At 42.4% G+C, this 20,282-nt stretch overlaps 1 protein-coding gene across 1 annotated transcript in view; it reads right to left on the bottom strand.

Annotated features, from left to right (window-relative positions):
• Positions 1–20,282, bottom strand: part of ZSWIM6 (zinc finger SWIM-type containing 6) — a 161,993-nt gene that overhangs the window by 48,250 nt on the left and 93,461 nt on the right. Inside the window, 2 exon segments of the mRNA XM_024193184.1 lie at positions 6,376–6,526; positions 7,048–7,196. Coding sequence (XP_024048952.1) covers positions 6,376–6,526; positions 7,048–7,196 — 300 coding nt within the window.

The following is a 20,282-nucleotide window of genomic DNA, read 5'->3' as shown; positions in this document are numbered from 1 at the left end:
TAACTGAATAGTCATTGTCCTGTCTTATAAGAGTGAGAACTTCCTTGGCAGACCCTCCTCCCTGGGGTAGGGCACATGTGGAGAGCCATCTTGCCTTTGGTTCCATCAGAAACTATTCTTTTTTAGTTTAAAAAAGTGAACTAAATATTGTTTTAAAAATCAAAGTGGGGGGGGAAAAAAATCTATTAGAAATGTTTGTTTTGAAACATGCAAATTGTGTGAAGTTTCTTTACTGCAAAGGCAGGCACGTGGGTGGAAAAAGATACTGAAAATGGGAGATCAGAAAAAAAATCTGATCCTGTAATCTACGTGTTGACAAGCTGTTGGGCTCCATCACTCCACCAAGTAGTAGATACTTGTCTTGGATTCTTCTACTTGACTGCTTTCATCAGATTAAGCATCTGGGATTTAATTTAACAGTTTCAGCTTTATTAAGCTGTCACAAGAGCGGCCCCACTTTGATAACAGTAGCTGCTCCAATTATGGCTTGGTTTAGGGTTGACAAGTATAATGATTCATTCGTGGCACATGAGAAGCAATAAAAGGTTGTTTTGCATTACAGCTTTAAAAATGTGGGCACTTTTTTCATTTAATTTGTCACTTAGCTTTTGCTAAGAGGACATTTAAATTGCAGTAAAAGGCAAATGGGGCTTTTAGTTTAAATGTAATCCCCATATTTAAATGATCTGTAATGGCGTAGTGTTCGAGTGGGAACACTATTGTCTCACAGTGGGCCCTGATGGTGACATGTGACATTTGTATTCAGGTCCTGTATTATCCATGTGGCTAAAGGGCTTCCAATTTCATTTCACAGCCAGAAGCCTGCAGAAAACACCAATTAACTTGCAGATCCCATTTGCCGACAAAACTCAGCTTCTTCTCGATGCCTGGCATCTGGCAGTGCTCAGCATTTAATTCCAAAGCAAAGCCTTGCAGCAGTGTGATCCCTGGGCTGGGGCACAAAGTCAAATTTCCCCCTTTTATTAAGAAAGAAAAATCTTTTCACTTTCGTAGCTCAGAAGCAACTTTTATTTAATTTTTTGATGAATGAATATTAGAGAATTATTACTGAAGTCAAACTGCAGGGACTTTTTAACCTACGGATAGAGATAATTTTTTCAGAGCAGAAAGAGGGCTGACTGACCTTTTATTGAAATCAGAGAACTCAGTGCAACATGCACCAGCAGACTTTTACTTCAGGGGATTATAACCATCTCCATATTCCTCTATTTTATCAATGCAATTTAATGGCAGACCAAAGGGGTTCATATTATAATTAATAATGCGGCAATTTCTGAGTTTTGATCAATGGTAATTGAGGGTTAAACTTTCTAAAATCAGCATGTGGTATTTTACTGAGGTACCATTTAAAGAGCATTATTCCAGCTCAGAACTTTATAAAAGTTACCTATGTGCCACTGTAGCAGGTGGGATGTATTGAATATATGAGTGTAATGATTCACACAAATCACTATAGGCACTATCAATGTCTCTAGCATCAACAGAAGTAAATAACTCTAATCTTAACATGCTACATCTGTAATCTTGACATCTCTAATGGAACATATTTTAGTTACGCTGGAGACCCTCCTTCAGGAGTTTTTTGTTTTCATCATATTCCTTTTAATTGTTTTTAAACACAGCTTGCTGCTTAATTCTAGACCTTCAAACTAGAAATTACTTGTGTGACCCCTCCAGTGCATTGTATCATCTCCTTTGGATGATGCTAGCCTCACAATGGATGCCAGGATAATTAATAAAAACTGTCTTGCCCAACACCTCCAAATTTAAGGCTCAATCCTGCTTCTGCTAAAGTCTAGGGGAGTTTTACTAAAGACTTGAATGGGAACAGACCCTCTCTGTCCCCTGTCTAACTTCTTATTCCAATTATCATGCCAGCGCCCACTGCATTGCAGGAAGCATTGGTTACGTTTTTATGAAAGGATCAATCCAGTCACAGAATGAAGCTTATTACAGTAAGTTTAAAAACATATGCCCAAAATAAAACTGAAAAAATGTCCAGATGCCTAATGGTTGGTAGGCTACAAAATTAAGCAACTCTTTATTAAACAGAACCCATACTTACACTTTACATGTGCTAAAGTCTTTCATAACTACAATACAAAAGCTTTATTTACTCCATGAAATAATCAAGAGCTTAATTAACATACAATATTTAAAAAAACCCACTTGACTGTGATTAATACCACTGCAAGCATTTTCTTCATAGATTTAAGGGGAAAATAATAATTTGTATATACCATTCTCAAAGCAGATCACTCTGAGCAGACAAAAGGTAAATATGCTGTTTTACCCTTACATATAGCATGCCTAGAGGAAAAGAATCAGACATGCTTCTGATTTCAGGAGGTACAATCAAATTTGTTACCTCTCAGCATCTGTATGAGATCTCCCTTGCCACTGTTGCCCAAACAAATAGCTGGTCCTCAATATCACCCTGCTCTTCATTCTGTGGATCACTGTTTTTCCTTTGGGCTTCCTAATACCCTTGTCTTCGTCAATGCTCATATTTCTCTCTCAGGTCTGTGTCTTTACTATGAAACAGGTGTATTCTTAACTTGAGGTCAAACCAGTGGTGAGCTGGAACCGGTTCTCACCAGTTCGCAAGAACCGGTTGCTAAAAATAGAGGCAGGTAGAGAACCGGTTGTTAAAGGGCCGGGGGATGGGCAAATAATTCCTGTCCCCGGACCTCCTGTTGCTCCCAGGAGTCCCAGCTGGGGAGGCTGAGGCTCCCCTGCCCCATCCCCACTTCCCCACCCCCCTAGAGCTGCAGAGTGGCCAGCCACAGGTGGTCACATACCTGCACCAGCTGGGCAGCTGAGCTCAGGAGTCAGTCGTCCTGCTGCTGCTTTTTGAGCAGCCTCCAGCAAGGTGGGGGGAGGGGGGCTGCTGCAAGCTCCCCAGGGCTGCCCAAAGGGGAGAGGAGGGCAATTTGCCCTGGCCCCAGCCCCGGCCGCCCCCATGAGTTTTACTTGTCTCCCCCTGCAGAGCCCATAGCCGCAGCATGGCCTGTTCAGCTGCTGAGCTCCAGCCTCCGGGCTGCCGGTAAAGGGGGGGGCTGAGAGCTCCAGGGCCGCGGGGGGAGGGAGGGGTCGCATGGGGCAATTTGCCCGGGCCCCCGGACCTGCCCCACGAGGATGTCTGTCTCTCCCCGGGCCCCTGGCCCCTCCCCCGCTTCCCCCACCACGCAGTGCTGCAGCATGGCCAGCTCAGCTGAGCTCAGGGCTGCGGGGAACGCAAGGTAAGGGGGGCGGGGGCTGCTGCTGCAAGTTCCAGGGCTGCCCAGAGGGGAGGTGTGTGCGCGAACAGAGTTGTGTGTTGTGGGGCAGCTGTGTAGCAGGGGAGTTGTGTGGCTGGGAGAGGGTCTGCACAGTGGTGGGTATGGGGCTGGGGTTGTGCGCTGGGGAGGGAAGGATGTATAATGCTTGGGGTTGTGCAGTTCAGGTCACTTATGGTGTGTATGGGAGGAGGAGGGCTGGCTGTGTACAGTGTGTTGTGGTGTGTTGCTGGGGGTGCTGTATGCTCTCTTGGGCCTGCATAGGGTTCTTGCAGCACAGCAGATTGTTGAGTAGTGTGGTGTAGATGGGGGCTGTTGTGCAGTAGGGGTTGTGTAGCTGTTGTTGTGCCTTAGGTTGGCTTGGCTGCCTAGGGCTCCTGGCAGCCAGCAGCTTGTTTGGTGAGCTGGGGGAGTAGGGGTGGGTGGATAGGGGTCGGGGCGGTCAGAGGGCAGGTAACAGGGGGATTGAATGGGGGCAGGGGGCGGGGGGGGGGGGCATGACCCCCTCGTGGGGTGAAGAGGAGGGAACCGGTTTTTAATTTTTTGGCAGCTCATCACTGGGTAAAACCCTTAGTGAAAACAAGGCACTTTGTAAAGTCCACATGTCCGCAGGTTAAGACTATGGGGAAGCACAGTTTGATCAATTCCAAAATTTCAGGGAACATTCTAGGCATCAGTAAGAACAGCCCTATTGATTTTGGTGACAATCAGAAAACTGGAAAAGCCTGATTTCCACCTTGCCCATTTGGTGCTACAGACAGAGGAGTACTGTGACATCAGAGATAACTTAGCCACTCATCACTCACTTACTCCAGGTCATCTGCATACTTCAATACCATTGGTTGAGTCAGCAAATAAAACTGCAGGTCAGGACTGAGGTGCCTTGATAGAGGAGGGAGAGTGCACGGGTTCAGGACCGAAGTAGAGGAGATTGCATTAGATCAGGAGCTACCATGCCTAATTAGAAGCGAGGATGGAGATTTCCACTGTGACTGCCTCCACACCATGACTGCTTCAGACAAGATCATTTTACCTTTGACAAACGGTTATAATTCATCTACACAATGCCCCCACTTGGTGCTCCAGGCAGAGAGATTCTTCTACTTGCAGCACCAGATGGGTACTGTCAAGGGGTGACATGGCCAACGCAGGCGGCAGGGTGAGGATTAGGGTTACTATAAGAAGAAAGTAATGACTGACTCAAGGTATGACTACATTACAGCCACAGACTAGACACTTCCTACATCAATGGAAGCAATTTTTCCTATCTTTGTAGTTAATCCAGCTCTCTGAGAGGCAGTAGCTAGGTTGACAGAAGACTTAGCCGCATCTACACTTGGGATTATGTTGACCTAACTACGGCACTCAAGGCACAAAATTTTTCACAACATAGCAAGGGCAATCTAATTTTTAAGTGCAGACTAGGCCTGAGTTATGTCTGATGTCACAATGCAACTGCGCAGGCTCTTCTGCCTGTAGCATCAAATGGAGCACAGTCAAGAGGAAACTGCTAATATGAAACTGAAAATGAAGAAAAGAGGAGTGGTGGTTTAGACAATTTATTAAAATTTAGGTTTAGCTGCAGTATCCTGTAAAATTGCTACAGGTTCGAGGATAGCCCCTCCCAGCACCTACTAGCTCAACCTACATAAGCAACAAAGTATGCATTCGTCTAGTTTTAAATATAGCTAAATTGTTACTTTCAATTAAGCATATGTCCTTTTCTTTAGCAAAAGCTGCTTTGTTTCGCCATCAAGTCAAGATGTCCAAGCTGCCATTTCCACCCCCCGCTGTTTGCCACAAATTCACAACAGTTCCAGCCCCTTCTAAATTGAACAATTAAGCCTGCAGAGAATGCCAGTTTCAGATTTATAAAGTATCCTGATAAGCCTGCCTTTTTTAAATGTCCAATTCTTCCTTTATTCCTTAGACTTCTGTAAGACATTTAACATGGTACCACAAGACATTTTGATTAAAAAACTAGAACGATATAAAATTAGCATGGCACATATTAAATGTATTAAAAACTGGCTAACTGATAGGTCTGAAAATGTAATGGTAAATGGCAGATAGTCATCAAGTGGGAGTGTTTCCAGTGGGGTCCTGCAGGGATCAGTTCTTGGCCCTAATCTATTTAACATTTTTATCAGTGACCTGGAAGAAAACATAAAACAATCTGTGATAAAGTTTGCAAATGACACAAAAACTGGGGGAAGTGGTAAATAATGGAGAGGACAGATTATTGATTCAGAGTGATCTGGATTGCTTGGTAAACTGGGTGCAACCAAACAATATATGGTTTAATACAGCTAAATGTAAATATATACACATCTAGGAACAAAGAAGTTAGGACTTTCTTACAAGATGGGGGACTTTATCCTGGGAAGCACTGACTCTGAAAAAGATTTGGGGGTCATGGTGGATAATCAGCTGAACATGAACTCCCAGTGTGATGCTGTGGCCAAAAAAGCTGATGTGATCTTGGGATGCATAAACAGGAGAATCTTGAGTAGGAGTAGAGAGGTTATTTTACCTCTGTATTTAGCACTGGTGTGACTGCTGCTGGAATATTGTGTCCAGTTCTGATGCTCACAGTTCAAGAAGGATGTTGATAAATTGGAGAAGGTTCAGAGAAAAGCCATGGGAATGATTAAAGGATTAGAAAACATGCTTTATAGTGATAGGCTCAAGGATCTCAATCTATTTAGATTAACAAAGAGAAGTAACAATGGGCTCTTCAGTCTAGCAGAGAAAGATATAACAACATCATTGTCCGATGGATGGAAGTTGAAGCTAGACAAATGCAGACTGGAAATAAGGCATACATTTTTGACAGTGAGGGCAATTAACCATCAGAATAATTTATCAGGGAATGTTGTGGATTCTCCATCATTGCTGATTTTTAAGTTAAGATTAGAGGTTCTCTAAAAGTCATGCTCTAGGAATGATTTTGGAGGAGTGCTATGGCCTGTGTTATACAGGAGGTCAGACTAGATGATCACAATGGTCTCTTCTGGCCTTGGAATCTATGAAACATATACATACACAGCATATAATTTTAATTCTTTGCATTTACCCAGTTCATCCCAGAGTTGCCTATACTTGTCAGTCATTGCAGTGCCTTGTTGCCTCCAAAGCGACAGACGAGGGTCAGCCATGAACTGTTCTGTTATCAATGTCAACATGCGAGCTCCATTAGAGTCTCTCATCTTTAACATCTCTCGCACCTAGGAAACAAAAAAGGTCTCTTAATACAAGCTTAAAAAAAGAAGCTACATAATACTAGCGAAATACTGAAGTTTATGCTTTATTTAACTCCTCCTCCCTCTTTGAGACACATACACTATTAAAAAAATCTCACTGTCAAAAGTTTTAAATGAGAACTTGACTACATTAAGTTTGTTCTCCAACAGTAAAAATGATTTTAGATCACTGTTAATATCCCACTGCAATTTCTGTTCTGAACAGTTTTTTCACAAGAAATTTAGACTTACATTAAAATGTATGCCCCAAGAATATCACACATGGTTCTCCAAAACTTTGGGGAAAAAAAGCTGGTGATGATAAACAAATAGATTTTAAGGCACATCAAGTTATGCTCCACTGATGGAGAATTCTAAGTAACATAATGCTGTACTAATAAGGCTTAACTTGGTTTAAAAATGACTGCATTTTCAGTAATTAATCAATCAAATATGGGCTGGATAGAGGAAAACAAAAAGGAAGGAGACCCAAACATAACCCCTACCTTCGCAAAAAGCAAATTGAGCTGCTTCCCTGATCCATGGTATCCACCCTGGGAGAGGAAGAGTTTAACTTGCTCCTGGACTTGTTCTTCATCCAAGTGCCAACAGTTTTCATCATCTATGCTAGCACCTGCTGTTGGATCAGGAGCACCTACAAACAGCACCAAAAAAATTATGGTCTAAATAAAGATTATAGGTTGGGGGGGGGGGGGGATGAAGCAAAAGGAGGTCAGAAGTACAGAGGAATTTTTTGGACTTGGGATCTCTCATGTTTTGGGTATTGGAGCTTTACCTTATTAAAATATTTTGAAGTTTTTTCTCAGTACCCTGATCACTCAGAGAAGAGGAGAAAGGGGCTCCAAATAATAATATTTAATAATTAACTACAAACTAAGCAAAAACCTGTTTAATTACAAGAGGTTTTACAATAAAAAGTTTCTGTAATCTGATGTTTTATGTCAGTTTCACAAAAAAATATAGCACAATACCTGAAACAAAGGTATTCTGGAAAGTTTAAAGTGTGGCTCTACTCTAAGGGTTCCATGTTCATGATCTAAGTGAAATTTATATCAAACATTTTCAATTACAAGTTTTTTTTTTTTTTTTCCAGTATTGCCAAACTAGCTTAAGGTTCCCCTTTTAGTGCACCAGTACATAGAAGAAAAAGTTCTGCAAGCCAAATTATGTTTCCTTTAGTATCTCTTCAATCACAGTGTCTTCAAATAGTGTCTTCCATGACACCTGTACAACACCCAGTGCCTTCAATAATCTTGCACAGATGTAAGAGATTGATATTTGGTGCACAATTCTGTTGATGGCACAGTAATACATCAACTCAATTCCTCTTAGCTGTAATAGCTCTGCAAGGCCAATAGGAGTAAAAAACAAAGCACAAAAATGCAAACGCAGTAGAAGAACTCCTAAGTAAGCATGTAGAGGGAATGGATCTGTTGGTTAATAAGCATTTTTACACAGGCTAGGTCTTCACTGCACAGTTAATTCGAGTGTACATAACTGAGTTAACTAGGGTGACGAGACATCAAGTATGAAAAATCGGGACGGGGTGGAAGGTAATAGGCGCCTATATAAGACAAAGCCCTGAATATTGGGACTGTTCCTATAAAATCGGGACATCTGGTTACCCTAGAGTTAACTCCTTTTAAGTTAGCCTATCTTGAGCAGCTACACTATGAAACAGCACTCAGACTACACAGAGCAATTAGATTACCGCAGAGAGTATCTGTATTAGCAGCTGACAAGATGTGCTAATGCAAGTTTTAGCCTGTATCTTTGACAGGCCAGACAACTTGAGTTGAAAGCACCACCGCACTCAAGCTTTTGTGTGTGTGGATGTAACTCGAGTTAGGGGCAACACTCAAGTTATCTACAAAGCAGACAAGCCCAGAGTCAAACTGCAATTTTATGCCCTGTCTAGATTAAGATTTAAAGGTGGTATGATAGACCAAATTAATCCCACTGAATAGCTAACAGCTTCGAGAACTCTAATCAAGACAAAGCAACTGTACTTGAGAACAAGTTCAAGTGGTTGAATTAAAGGCTTTACCTTGACCAGTTCAGGACATTCTAAAGTACAACTACTTTGACTCTCTGAGTTCTAGAACCTGTTAGCAATTCAGCTATGTAACTCGATGTAACATCTCACCACTTAAATCTTAGTCTGGACAGGGCCTAAGGGTATGTCTAAACTGCAGTTAAAAACCCGCAACTGGCCTGGGTCAGCTGACCCAGGCTCGCAGGGTCCTGGGCTAAAGGGCTGTTTAATTGTGGTATAGATGTTCTGGCTCGGGCAGGAACCCAGGCGCTGGGACCTGGTGAAGGGGGAGGGTCCCAAAGCCGCAATAAAACACAGACTTACTCCAAGCCATGTGAGCCTGAGTCAGCTGAAACAGGCCGGTCATGGGTTTTTAACTGCAGTGTAGACATACCCTAAGTATCCTTCTGTAACCAACACTATAAAAATAGTGGACTAACTGGAAACAAAGGTATCAATTCAAATACTTTTTTCAATAAGTGCTGAGAAGTTTAAAAAGAGGACAGAAAGTTCTCCAGAGTTTTTTAATTAAAAATCACTACTTCAATTCTATTGATTTAGTAATTTTTTCTCCATTCTCACTATGCCATGCAGAAAAGCTTATAGATGGCTGAAAAACTGGTTGAACATCTTGAAGCGAGCTCCTTCTCTGACTAGTGAAGACAACTGGAAGATTCTGAGGAGCAGAGAGAGGTGTTTTGTACTCAACTGCTAGTACCTCAGAAAGCAAAAAAACTTATAGCTTGGAGTTCCTAATGCTTGAGACCTTAAGAATGGGAATCTTGTGTGGATTGTATCCTTAAATAGGTTTTTAAATTGAGAGAGAAAAACTGTGTCCTTGAATATGTACGTACAACTCCTACTGACTTCCAGGGGAACTGTTTAGAGTGTGTGAAGACAAAAATTGAGCCCAAGACATTATGAAACTAAGGAATAAAAAACTTTATTCTAAAAGTGCTTCTCTCTTTACTCTGTTCATTTTAAGGGGCTTTCCATCCAGTGCACTACATGAAACAAATGCTGATAAGTCTTCAGTTGCAGAAAATGAGATAAAAAGGGAAATCAAGCCACAGGAGAACAGGCAGTGCAGCTGTTGCAGTAACCAGTTTTTTGTATCACCTTGCAAAATAGCTTAAATATTTCATTGCTCCAAAACACAGAACGACAACTACTTATTGCACTTGTCATTTATAAAATATATAAAACACAAAACTTGCTTTAAAATAAAGCTGAGATAAATTATAATTTAAATTCATTTTTGTGGTGTTAGTTTTAATTGTATTAAAACAATTTAGTAAGATGTCACAGCTAAACTTTGCTATTTGTGAAAAACCAAATTCTTTCTGGAACTATTTACATTTTATCAAAAGCTCGTAAGTCAGTTTGTGCTATAATGCTGAATTTCAACAAGGATATTGTAGATTCTCTAGTAATGACATCCTGTCACTGGAATACTGGTATCAAATCAGCCCAGAACTGTAACAATAACGTTGCCAGAGAGTTCTCCAATACAGGAGTAATGAACAGGGCAGTTTTGAGGGAGTTCTCCAGGTGAAGGAGGAGTGACTAGGTGACCCTTGGGGTGAGTTTGTCGTCTGTTTGTCTGTTGTGTGCTTTCTTGATTGAAGCATATAGTGTGGTCTATTTAGCAGGCAGCGTGCTTACCCTAGGCCAGGGGTGGGCAAACTTTTTGGCCTGAGGGCCACATCTGGGAATAAAAATTGTATGGTGGGCTATGAATGCTCACAAAATTGGGGTTGGGGTGTGGGAGTGGGTGAGGGCCCTGGTTGGGGGTGCGTGCTCTGGGGTGGGGCCAGAAATGAGGAGTTCAGGGTGCGAGAGGGGGCTCCGGGTTGGGGTGGGGGAATGGGGTCCGAGGGGGGGAAGGTGAGGGCTCCGGCTGGGGGTGTGGGCTCTGGGGTGGGGCTGAGGGGATGAGGGGTTTGGGGTGCAGGAGGGTGCTCCGGGCTGGGATCGAGGGGTTTGGGGAGCAGGATCATGGCTGGGGCAGGGGGTTGGTGCATGGGGAGAGGCTCAGGGGCGCTGACTCCCGGAAGCAGCGGCATGCCCTTTCTCTGGCTCCTATGCAGAGCTGCAGCCAGGCGGCTCTGTATGCTGCCCCGTCTGCAGGCACCCCCCTGAAGCTCCTATTGGAGTGCCGGAGGGGGCCATTGGAGTGCATAGGAGCTGGAGCAGGACAATGCCGTGACTCCCGGGAGCTGCGTGGTGCTTTCCCCCACCCTGCGCCCTGGCTGGAGCGGGACCATGCTGTGGCTTCCGGGAGCCTGACCCGGATCTGGCCTGCGGGCCGTAGATTGCCCACCCCTGGCCTAGGCTGACAGCTTCCTAGTGAGGTGCTTGTCTACCATCCATTGAGCCCTGATCCCTTTAGGACCTCTTGACAAGGGGCCATGGCTAACTCAGGGAGAACAGCCAGCCCCTAAGCAACTAGAGGAGATAGCAAACAGGGACAGCAACCAGTTTTCGGAGGGAGATTAGAGCGGGAGCACAAGAGTCAGATACACCTAATAAACATTCTCTAAATTTAGGCCAATAACTGACCCCTCCAATCCCTCCCTCCCCACAGAAAACAAACAAACAACCACCCTTCCGCTGAAAAAACCCCAAACCCTGCAAGAGTAAAAATAATGAAGCACAAGTCCAGCAGCAGAGTGGGGGCTATCCAGTTTATTGCAGAGAGTGCAGCATGTATGATTACTTGCCTTATGGGCAGGTGGCGTATGTGTGCATTCAGTGCAAGGAGCTCATGGCCCTCAGAGACCACGTACGGGCTCATGAGACCAGAGTGGCTGAACTGCAGGAGCTAAGGAAGACAGTGGTACAGAGGTGAGACTTTCTGGGACACAGCAGAGCGGTCCCACCCCCAATCTGGCAGCTTCTGTGCTATAGAGGAGGATGAAAGTCTTGGGGAAGGACTATATCAAGCTGGAGCAGAGGGAAACAATCCCATAGTTGGGCACCCTCCTTTCAGATGATGTCATGATATCACCTCGCATGGAGGATCCTCCTCTGAGGGAGGTGACCTCACGTTATTTGGAAGAGACAGGCAATAGTAATGGGGAATTTATTACAAATACACCTCTACCCTGATATAACGCGACCCGATATAACATGAATTCGGATATAACGCGGTAAAGCAGTGCTCTGGGGGGCGGGGCTGCGCACTCTCGAGGATCAAAGCAAGTTCGATATAACACGGTTTTACCTATAACTCAGTAAGATTTTTTGGTTCCCGAGGACAGCGTTATATCGGGGTAGAGGTGTACAGAGAGTTGGGTTTGCGGTGACTGGGAGAACTGCCTGGTGAATTGCCTGTCAAGTGGGAAGGTTATGGATCTCTCAAGACATCTAGACAGACTTATATGTAGTGCTGGGGAGGAGCCAGTGGTTGTGGTACATGTAGACACCAATTACATAAGGAAAGGTAGGAGAGAAGTCCTGGAGGCCAAATTTAGGCTGCTAGGCAAGAGATGCAAGTCCAGGACCTCCATGGTACTATTCTCTGAATTGCTTCCAGTTCCATGTGCAGGTCCAGTTAGACAGGCAGAACTGCATGGTCTCAATGCATGGATCAGACAGTGCTGGTAGGAGGGATTTAGGTTTATTAGGAATTGGGAACATTTTAGGAACAAAGGAGACTATACAGGAAGGATGGGCTCCACCTAAACCAAAATGAAACCAGACTTCTGGCATGTAAAATTAAAAAGCTCATAGAGGAGTTTTTAAAGTAAGGCTTAGGGGAGTGTTGACATGTGTGGAGGAATGCACGGTCCAGACAGACGCATCCCTTAGGGAAGGATTTATTAAAGGGGATATTCTATATCCTCAAAGAGAAGAGGACAGAAGTTGATAAATTACAGGTAGGAACTGAAGAGAAACAGTCAAGCAAAAGAGTTCCATTCAGTTACATTACATGAAGGCATACAACTAAATATTGACAGATTTTTTAAGTGCCTGTATACAAATGCTAGAAGTCCAAATACTAAGATGGTGAACTTGACTGCCTGGTATTAAATGAGGATACTGAAATAACAGGCATCACAGAAATTGGTGGAATGATGATAATCAATGGGACACAATAATACCAGGGTACAAAATATATAAGAATGACAGAATAGGTCACGCTGGTAGAGGAGTGGCACTATACGTAAAAAAGCATAGAATCAAATATAGTAAAAATATTAAATAACAAACTCGACCATACAATCTCTACGGATAGAAATTCCATGCTTGAATAATAAGAGTATAGCAGTAGAAATATACTAAATCACCTGACCAGGATGGTGACAGTGATTGTGAAATATACTCCGGGACATTAGAGAGGCTAATAAAACAAAGCCCAGTAATAATGGAGTATTTCAACTATCCCCATGTAGACTGGGAACATGTCACCTCAGGATGGGATACAGAGATAAAATTAATGACTACTTCTTGGAGCAGTTAATCCTGGAACCTAGAAGGGGAGAGGCAATTCTCAATTTAGTCCTAAGTGAAGCAAAAGATCTTGTCCAAGAGGTGAATATAGCTGAACTGCTCAGTAATAGCAACCATAATGTAATTAAATTTAACATCTCTGTAGGGAGAAAATACCAAAATAACACACCATAGTACCATTTAGCTTCAAAAAGGTGATCTATACAGAAATGGGGAGGCTAGTTAAACAGAAATTAAAAGGAACCGTCATAAGACTGAAATGCCTGCAAGCTGCATGGAAACTTTTAAAAAACGCCATAATAAAGGCTCAAATTATATCTATACCTCCACATTAAAAAAAAAAAAATAGAAAGAGGACTAAAAATGCCATCATGGCTAAACAGAGTAAAAGAGGCATTTACAGACAAAAAGATAGCTTTTAAAAATTGGAAATCAAATCCCACTGAAGAAAATAGAAAGGAACAAACTCTGTTAAGTCAAGGTATAATTAGGAAGCCCAAAAAAGAATTTGAAGGGCAACTAGCAAAAGACAAAAAACTAAACAGCAATATTTTTTTAAAATACATCAGAAAGAGGAGCCAGTGGTGATCGAGGTGATAAATGAACAGTCAAGGAAGACAAGGCTGTTTTGGAGAAGCCAAATGAATGCTTTGCATCAGTCTTCACTGCAGAGGATGTAAGGGAAAGTCCCATACTTGAGATATTCTTTTTAGGTAACAAATCTGAGGAACTGTCCCAGATTGAGGCGTCAATAGAATATGTTGTAGAACAAACTGATAAATTAAAACAGATATAAGTAAAAAAAAAAAAAAAAGCCAACGATGTTAGGAACCATTAAGAAAGGGATAGATAATCAGACAGTAAATATAATACCTCTATATAAACCAAAGGTATGTTCACATCTTGAATATTATGTTCAGTTCTGGTCACCACATCTCAAAAAGAATATATTAGAATTGGAAAAAGTCCAGAGAAGGGCAACAAAAATTAATAGAGGTACGTAACAGCTTCCATACGAGTAAGAAGAAAGGAAAGCATAAAAAGACTGGGACTGTTCAGCTTAGAAATGAGATAGCTAAGAGAGGATATGACACAGGTCTATAAAATCATGAATGGTGTGGAGAAAGTGAATAAGGAAGTGTTATTTACCCCTTCACATAAGACATGAACCAGGGGTTGGCCCAATGAAATTAACAGGCAGCAGGTTTAAAACAAACAAAAGGAAGTACTTCTTGATATAATGAACATTCAATCTGTGGAACTCATTGTCAGGGGATGTTGTAAAGGCCAAAAGTATAACTAGGTTCAAGAAAGAAATAGATAAGTTCATAGGTCCTTCAATGGCTGTTAGCCAAGATGGTCAGGGACACCACCTCACGCTCTGGGTATCCCTAAATCTCTGACTGCCAGAAGCTGGGACTGGAGCAGAGGGGATGAATCCCTCACTAAATTGCCCTGTTCTGTTCACTCCCTCTGAAGCATCTGGCACTGGTCACTGTTAGAAGACGGGATACTGGGTTACATGAACCATTGGTTCAAGTCAGTATGTATGGCCTTTCTTATGTTCTGGTTTCAGCCGGGTTCTGATACGGTTTTCCACAGTAGCACTGTGCCCCTAACCAATGTTGCCAGCAAGCTGCCAGAAGTCTTGGTGACAAAGGCCAAAGACACCAAGTTGAGGGTCTGCTCACAAATATGGCTCAGCCTAGTATTACAGAGACTTCATCCAGAGTCTGGAGCCTCCCCTCTCAGAAAGCTGCACATGTTATGCTAAGTATGGTCTGACTTCCTTTTTTTAGTTAGAAAAAAAGTTAAAGGAATTTCCTTATGTGTATTTATTATCTGTTTGGCAACAGGGTGTTCTCCCCAAAACACAGAGTTTACAGTTATAACTCACTAATTTTTCCAACAACACTGGTGGTGGTCTTAGTCAACGGTCATGGACTAAAGAGGCATGGAGGCCAATGTCTGAATGGGCATGGCCATTCTAAGCTACCTTCTCACCTAAGAATTAGTCCTTGCTGGTCAGGGTTGAGGCACAGTGGTAGTGCAGTATGGGGATCTGAGTTGCCATTACCCATGCCACCCCTGTTCTGTGGATAAACAGAAGATTTTTCTCCAGGGCACTCAACTGGTTACTTTTCAAGAGTACTACATTCACTCATAATAAACATTTCATAGGTCCAGTGTCTCCTCCCCCCATCAGAGCAATAGATATGATATTTTTATTAGCTAGGATAGTAGTTAAACTCAGTTTCTGCTACTGCTTTAAAAGACAAAGAACGTGGTTCCTTTTGCTTATTGTAGGCACCCTTTACTACAGGGGCTTCTCAATTCTCAATTGAGAGTGTTCCAATTGGGAAGCTCCTGAGCACTGTAATCCAGCCTCGGAGTCCACAACTCCCATGATGCCTTGGGAGGGGGTGGGGGGAAGAGTTCCTCTTCTAGGGAGAGCATATGACGGGCTCTATTTTGGAGAGGTAATGAGATTGCTTTTGTGGAGCTTTGTCCATACCAGGAGCTGCTGCTCAACTGCTGCTAGGAAGCCAGAAGCTACTACAGAGAATCTGCTGGGGCTCTGAGCAAGCAGGAACCTCAGAGACTGTTGGTGGCTTCACTGGATGCAGGGCAGAGACTGTTGCTGTGCCCAGCGCTAACGGAGGTGGATCTGCAGTGAAGGCAGTGCGAGTAACCACCACCCCTGTTTGGGAAAGTACTTGCAAGGGAAGGAGCACAGCAAAGCCTTTAAGGGGTTGTCTGAGTCTGAGAAGAGCAGAGCAGAGCGGTCTTCTCATCAAACCAGAATCCAGGTTTGCTGACATTTGATTAAAACAACTCCAATCTTCAGAAGGGGTGTGCAGCTTGAAAAGATCCCAAATTAGAACTGTTCTGTCCCTTGCTGGCTTGGCTAGACTGATTCACTGGACCAACAAAGTGTATTCAGCCTCAAGATCTCCAAGCGCCCCCACAAAAACAAGTGTTTAGAACGCTGAAATCCAGAGGAGTGTCCACTCAGGCGTGGGTTAAATGGTGGCAGTTTTAATGCAAGTTAGAAACGTTTCATTTACTACTGTAAAGTGTATTTTTAATGGATTGATGAAAGTGCCACCCTCGCTGACTTAAATTAGTAGTGACATTCAATCTCAGTCTGTTATACCATGTTTTCTTAAGTTGTTAAGTAAAGGTACGTTAACCTTAATCTAAATGTATACTGGGTGTATATTGTTTATAATTGGTATTTTTTAGTTAGACCCATTGCACAGATTAGAATAGGTTTATTCCTGGAGGCTCCCATTGAGTGTGTACAGGGCCCAGCCAGGTGGATGCACTGCCAATTTTAATTTCCTTTACAAGTAAAAGGACTGCAGCAGAGTAGGGGATAGAGGATTCCCACCTATCCAACATCACCACTGGGATACCAGGATCTCTTGTTCTGTCAACAACATCAGGAGCCCAGGCGCTCAGGTGAGTGTTGCTTGTCCCCAGGGAGGAAAGGGGGGTTACATTACAAAGGCAGCTGTACACCTGCCTAAGATAGCTGAAGGCCCAGACAACCATTGGCAGGGAGGGATAAGTTGCACGTCAAAAAAAGGTAAAGGCTCAATTCCAAGAGAATGCTTCTCTTATGACTCAATGCAACTCCTGAATGCACAGTTCTAAATCTCTAATGAAGTATGGTTTGTTGTTGGAAGGAGCATAGAACTGAGAGCCAGAAATTCTTGAGTTTAATCCTAGCACCAATACCAACTCCCTTTCCCTATTTGTAAATTGGGGATAAATATTACTTATGTGCTTCAGAGGTGTCATGAGGATTAATTAGCATACGTTTGAGCTTTGAAAGTGAAAAGCACTATCTAATTATATGAAATATTTTAAAAACCTGTAATTAAATGGTGTCAGTTTAGACACTCCCATATATTTGTTCCCTCCTCACCTCAGGATTAGTTAACTTATCTGTCATGACTGGTCTTTAAAATAGATTTTATTTAATGCACTTATGGCCATTTTTAATGTATGTATACACAAACATGTTCAGTATATGAATAAGGATATACATTTTTAATTTGTGCTTCTATGGCTTAAAGGCAAAATGTTTATATATTTAAAAATATCGTGCATGGCCACTATGTCTTTTTCAAACATTTGTTATGATATCCATGAACCAAATTATTTCAGAAAGGTGCTTGTCTCCACAGACTATTATGACAATGAAAAGCTACCTTTTAAAAAACTAACCCATTTTCAAGTCCTGAGCTGAAGAATCATTTTTATTTTTAATTTAAATTTCTGAAGTCTATTAAAAGACATTTTTCTTGTTGACATTGCTTAAAACATCTCAGACAACTTGGCTTGAGCTTTTGAATTACGTTTAACCTTTGAACAGAATGATGCAAGTGTAGAAATGTCACTCTAAAAGAACAATATTTGAAAGAGAGAATGAAACAAGGAGCTTAGACTTCTCTTTCAAACTTGCATTTACCAGGGTTGTGACTTTCTAGACTCTGGCACAGGAAAAAAGGAAGCCTGTATAGCGCAGACTACTCAGGAACTACCATCCATCAAATCTGGTTAAAATACAAACAGTATCTATGTACAATTCCCCCACTCCTCATTTCTGAACAATGTTTCTATCTTCAGTCAAACCTGTGCAAACCACTTATTCAAGCCATACTTTAGTACTCTTCACATCTACATTTAAATTTGTAAAAATATTTATAAAATTAACTGTAGATCACGTAAACCAGGGATCGGCAACCTCTGGCATGCGGCTTGCCAGGGTAAGCACTCTGGCGGGCCGGGCCGGTTTGTTTACCTGCCGCGTCTGCAGGTTCGGCCGATCGCAGCTCCCACTGGCCGCAGTTCGCTGCTCCAGGCCAATGGGGGGGTATGAGAAGCGGCGCAGGCCGAGGGATGTGCTGGCTGCTGCTGCCCGCCGCCATTGGCCTGGAACGGCAAACCGTAGCCAGTGGGAGCCGCGATCGGCCAAACCTGCGGACGCGGCAGGTAAACAAACCAGCCCGGCCCGCCAGGGTGCTTACCCTGGTGAGCTGTGTGCCAAAGGTTGCCGATCCCTGATTTAAAGCTTGAAGTGTCATCCAATGACAGCATTAAGACGAGGGGATGAGGGCATGGAAATAAAATTTCAAATAAGAGCATGCTTTAATTTGTAGTAAGCAAAAATGGAATTGTTTCAGCCTATCAGAGTGCAGTGATTCTGTACCGTTACCGACACAACAGCATGGTAATTAACTTCTATAAGTGTAGTCAGAATTAAACTGAATTACTTTAGAGGCACCATTTGAATTATATAAAAATCAACACATGGTCAAATTAACAGTCACAATTATATTATGCCTTTGATCCCTAAATGCTTCAAACTTATACCTGAAGCACTTCATTTGCCAATAAATTTCAAACACCTTTTTGGGAGGAACACTTGTGCCTATTTAACAGTACACAGTAGCACAGGAATTGCCACATTGGATCACATCTGATCCATCTAGCTCAATATCTGAGAGTGGCCAGCACCAGATGCTTCAGAAGAAGTTGCAAGCAACGTCATAGTAGGCAGATGTGGATTATACAAAAAAAGTGTTACCCTAACCCTCAATATAGTCTTAAAAAACTGCCCAGAAGCATGGTTACATACATCTTCCAAAACACTTCCCTCACATTAACTATTACAACTGGATATTCATGTTTTCTATACATGTCCAATCACTCAAAATCTTGCTAAATTCTTGGCCTCAGCAACACCCTGTGGCAATGAATTCCACAGTCTAGTTGTGTGAAGTAGCATATGCTTTTATCAGTTTTGAACTGCACACCTTTCAATAATCATTAAGTGTCCCCTTGTTCTGGTGCTCCCTGTCTCGTAGAACAGAAACTCCTAAACTACCTTCTCTAGACCATGCATTATTTTGTATACATTTATCATGTGTCCTGTTATTAGTTTCCTTTCTAAAATACTCAGGCCAAATATTTTCAGTCTCTTCATATGAGATTTTTTCCATGGTCCTCTTCATTCTTCATACCCTTCTCTGAATCTCCTCTACTGCATCTCAAAAAGGATATTGCAGAATTAATCAGTATTGCAGACAGTACTCCAGATGAAGGCAAACCACTAATTTGCACAATGGGATAATGTTTTCTGTATCATTCTCCATCCCATTCCTTATGCATCTTAGCATTTTACTTGCTTTTTTAAGCTATAACTGCACACTGAACTGAGATCTTCATTGAGCTGTCCACAATGACACTCAACTTCTTTTCCTGAGTCACTGCTGTTAATTTTGAACCATGTAATCTGTATGAATAGTTCAAGTTACAAATTAATATATGTTAAAGGGAATTTATCAACACTGAGTTTCATCAGCCATTGTCTCTCCCATTCACCTGGCTTGGTTAGGCCTCTCTGGAGTTCCTCAGAATCTTCTCTGGTTTTGACTAACCTAAATAATTTTTTGTCTTCTGCAGTTTTTGCCACCACACTGCTTACTTCCAGATCATTAAACAACACATTAAAACACCAGTTCTAGTATGAAACCTCAAGTCACCCTGCAGTTAGCATTCTGCTTCCCTATGATGAAAAATGACCACTCTCTGTTTTCTGTCTTTTAGCCAGTTTCTTATGCAGGATAATATTTTATCCCTCATTCTGGACTACTTAGTGTCTATAGCTGTTACCACAACACTACAAATTAGTCTCTTAGTTAACAGGTTCTCTTTTATCCACCACTTCATACATTCAAAGAATTCTATCACATTGGTTTCTACAAAGGAAAGTTGTGTCTGGCCAATCTGCTTAGACCCTACCCATATAGTTTTCCAGGTGTGTGGGTTTTTTTAGTTTATTGTTAGAGTTTGAACCAATTTATAAGGTATAGAAGGCTTACTGGTCTGTAATTCTCTGGATCTTTAAGAGAGTCTTTTATAAAACACAGGTGCAACATGTGTTACCCTCCAATCCTTTGGTGCAGTCAAGTTTCTTAATGAGATTGCATGATTTTTTCCTAGCCATTTAAATTGATAAGATCCTTCAGAACTCTTGGGTATATATCATCTAGACCAGGGGTCGGCAACATTTGGCACGTGGCTCGCCAGGGTAAGCACCCTGGCGGGCCGGGCCAGTTTATTTACCTGCTGACGCAGCAGGTTCGGCCGATGGCGGCCCCCACTGGCCGCAGTTCGCTGTCCTGGGCCAATGGGGGCAGCGGGAAGCCGCGGCCA

This window comes from Terrapene carolina, unplaced genomic scaffold (genome assembly GCF_002925995.2).
Source record: "Terrapene carolina triunguis isolate 2854851 unplaced genomic scaffold, T_m_triunguis-2.0 Scaffold69, whole genome shotgun sequence".
NCBI classification, from domain to species: Eukaryota; Metazoa; Chordata; order Testudines; family Emydidae; genus Terrapene; species Terrapene triunguis.
This window is presented reverse-complemented; position numbering and strand designations above follow the sequence as displayed.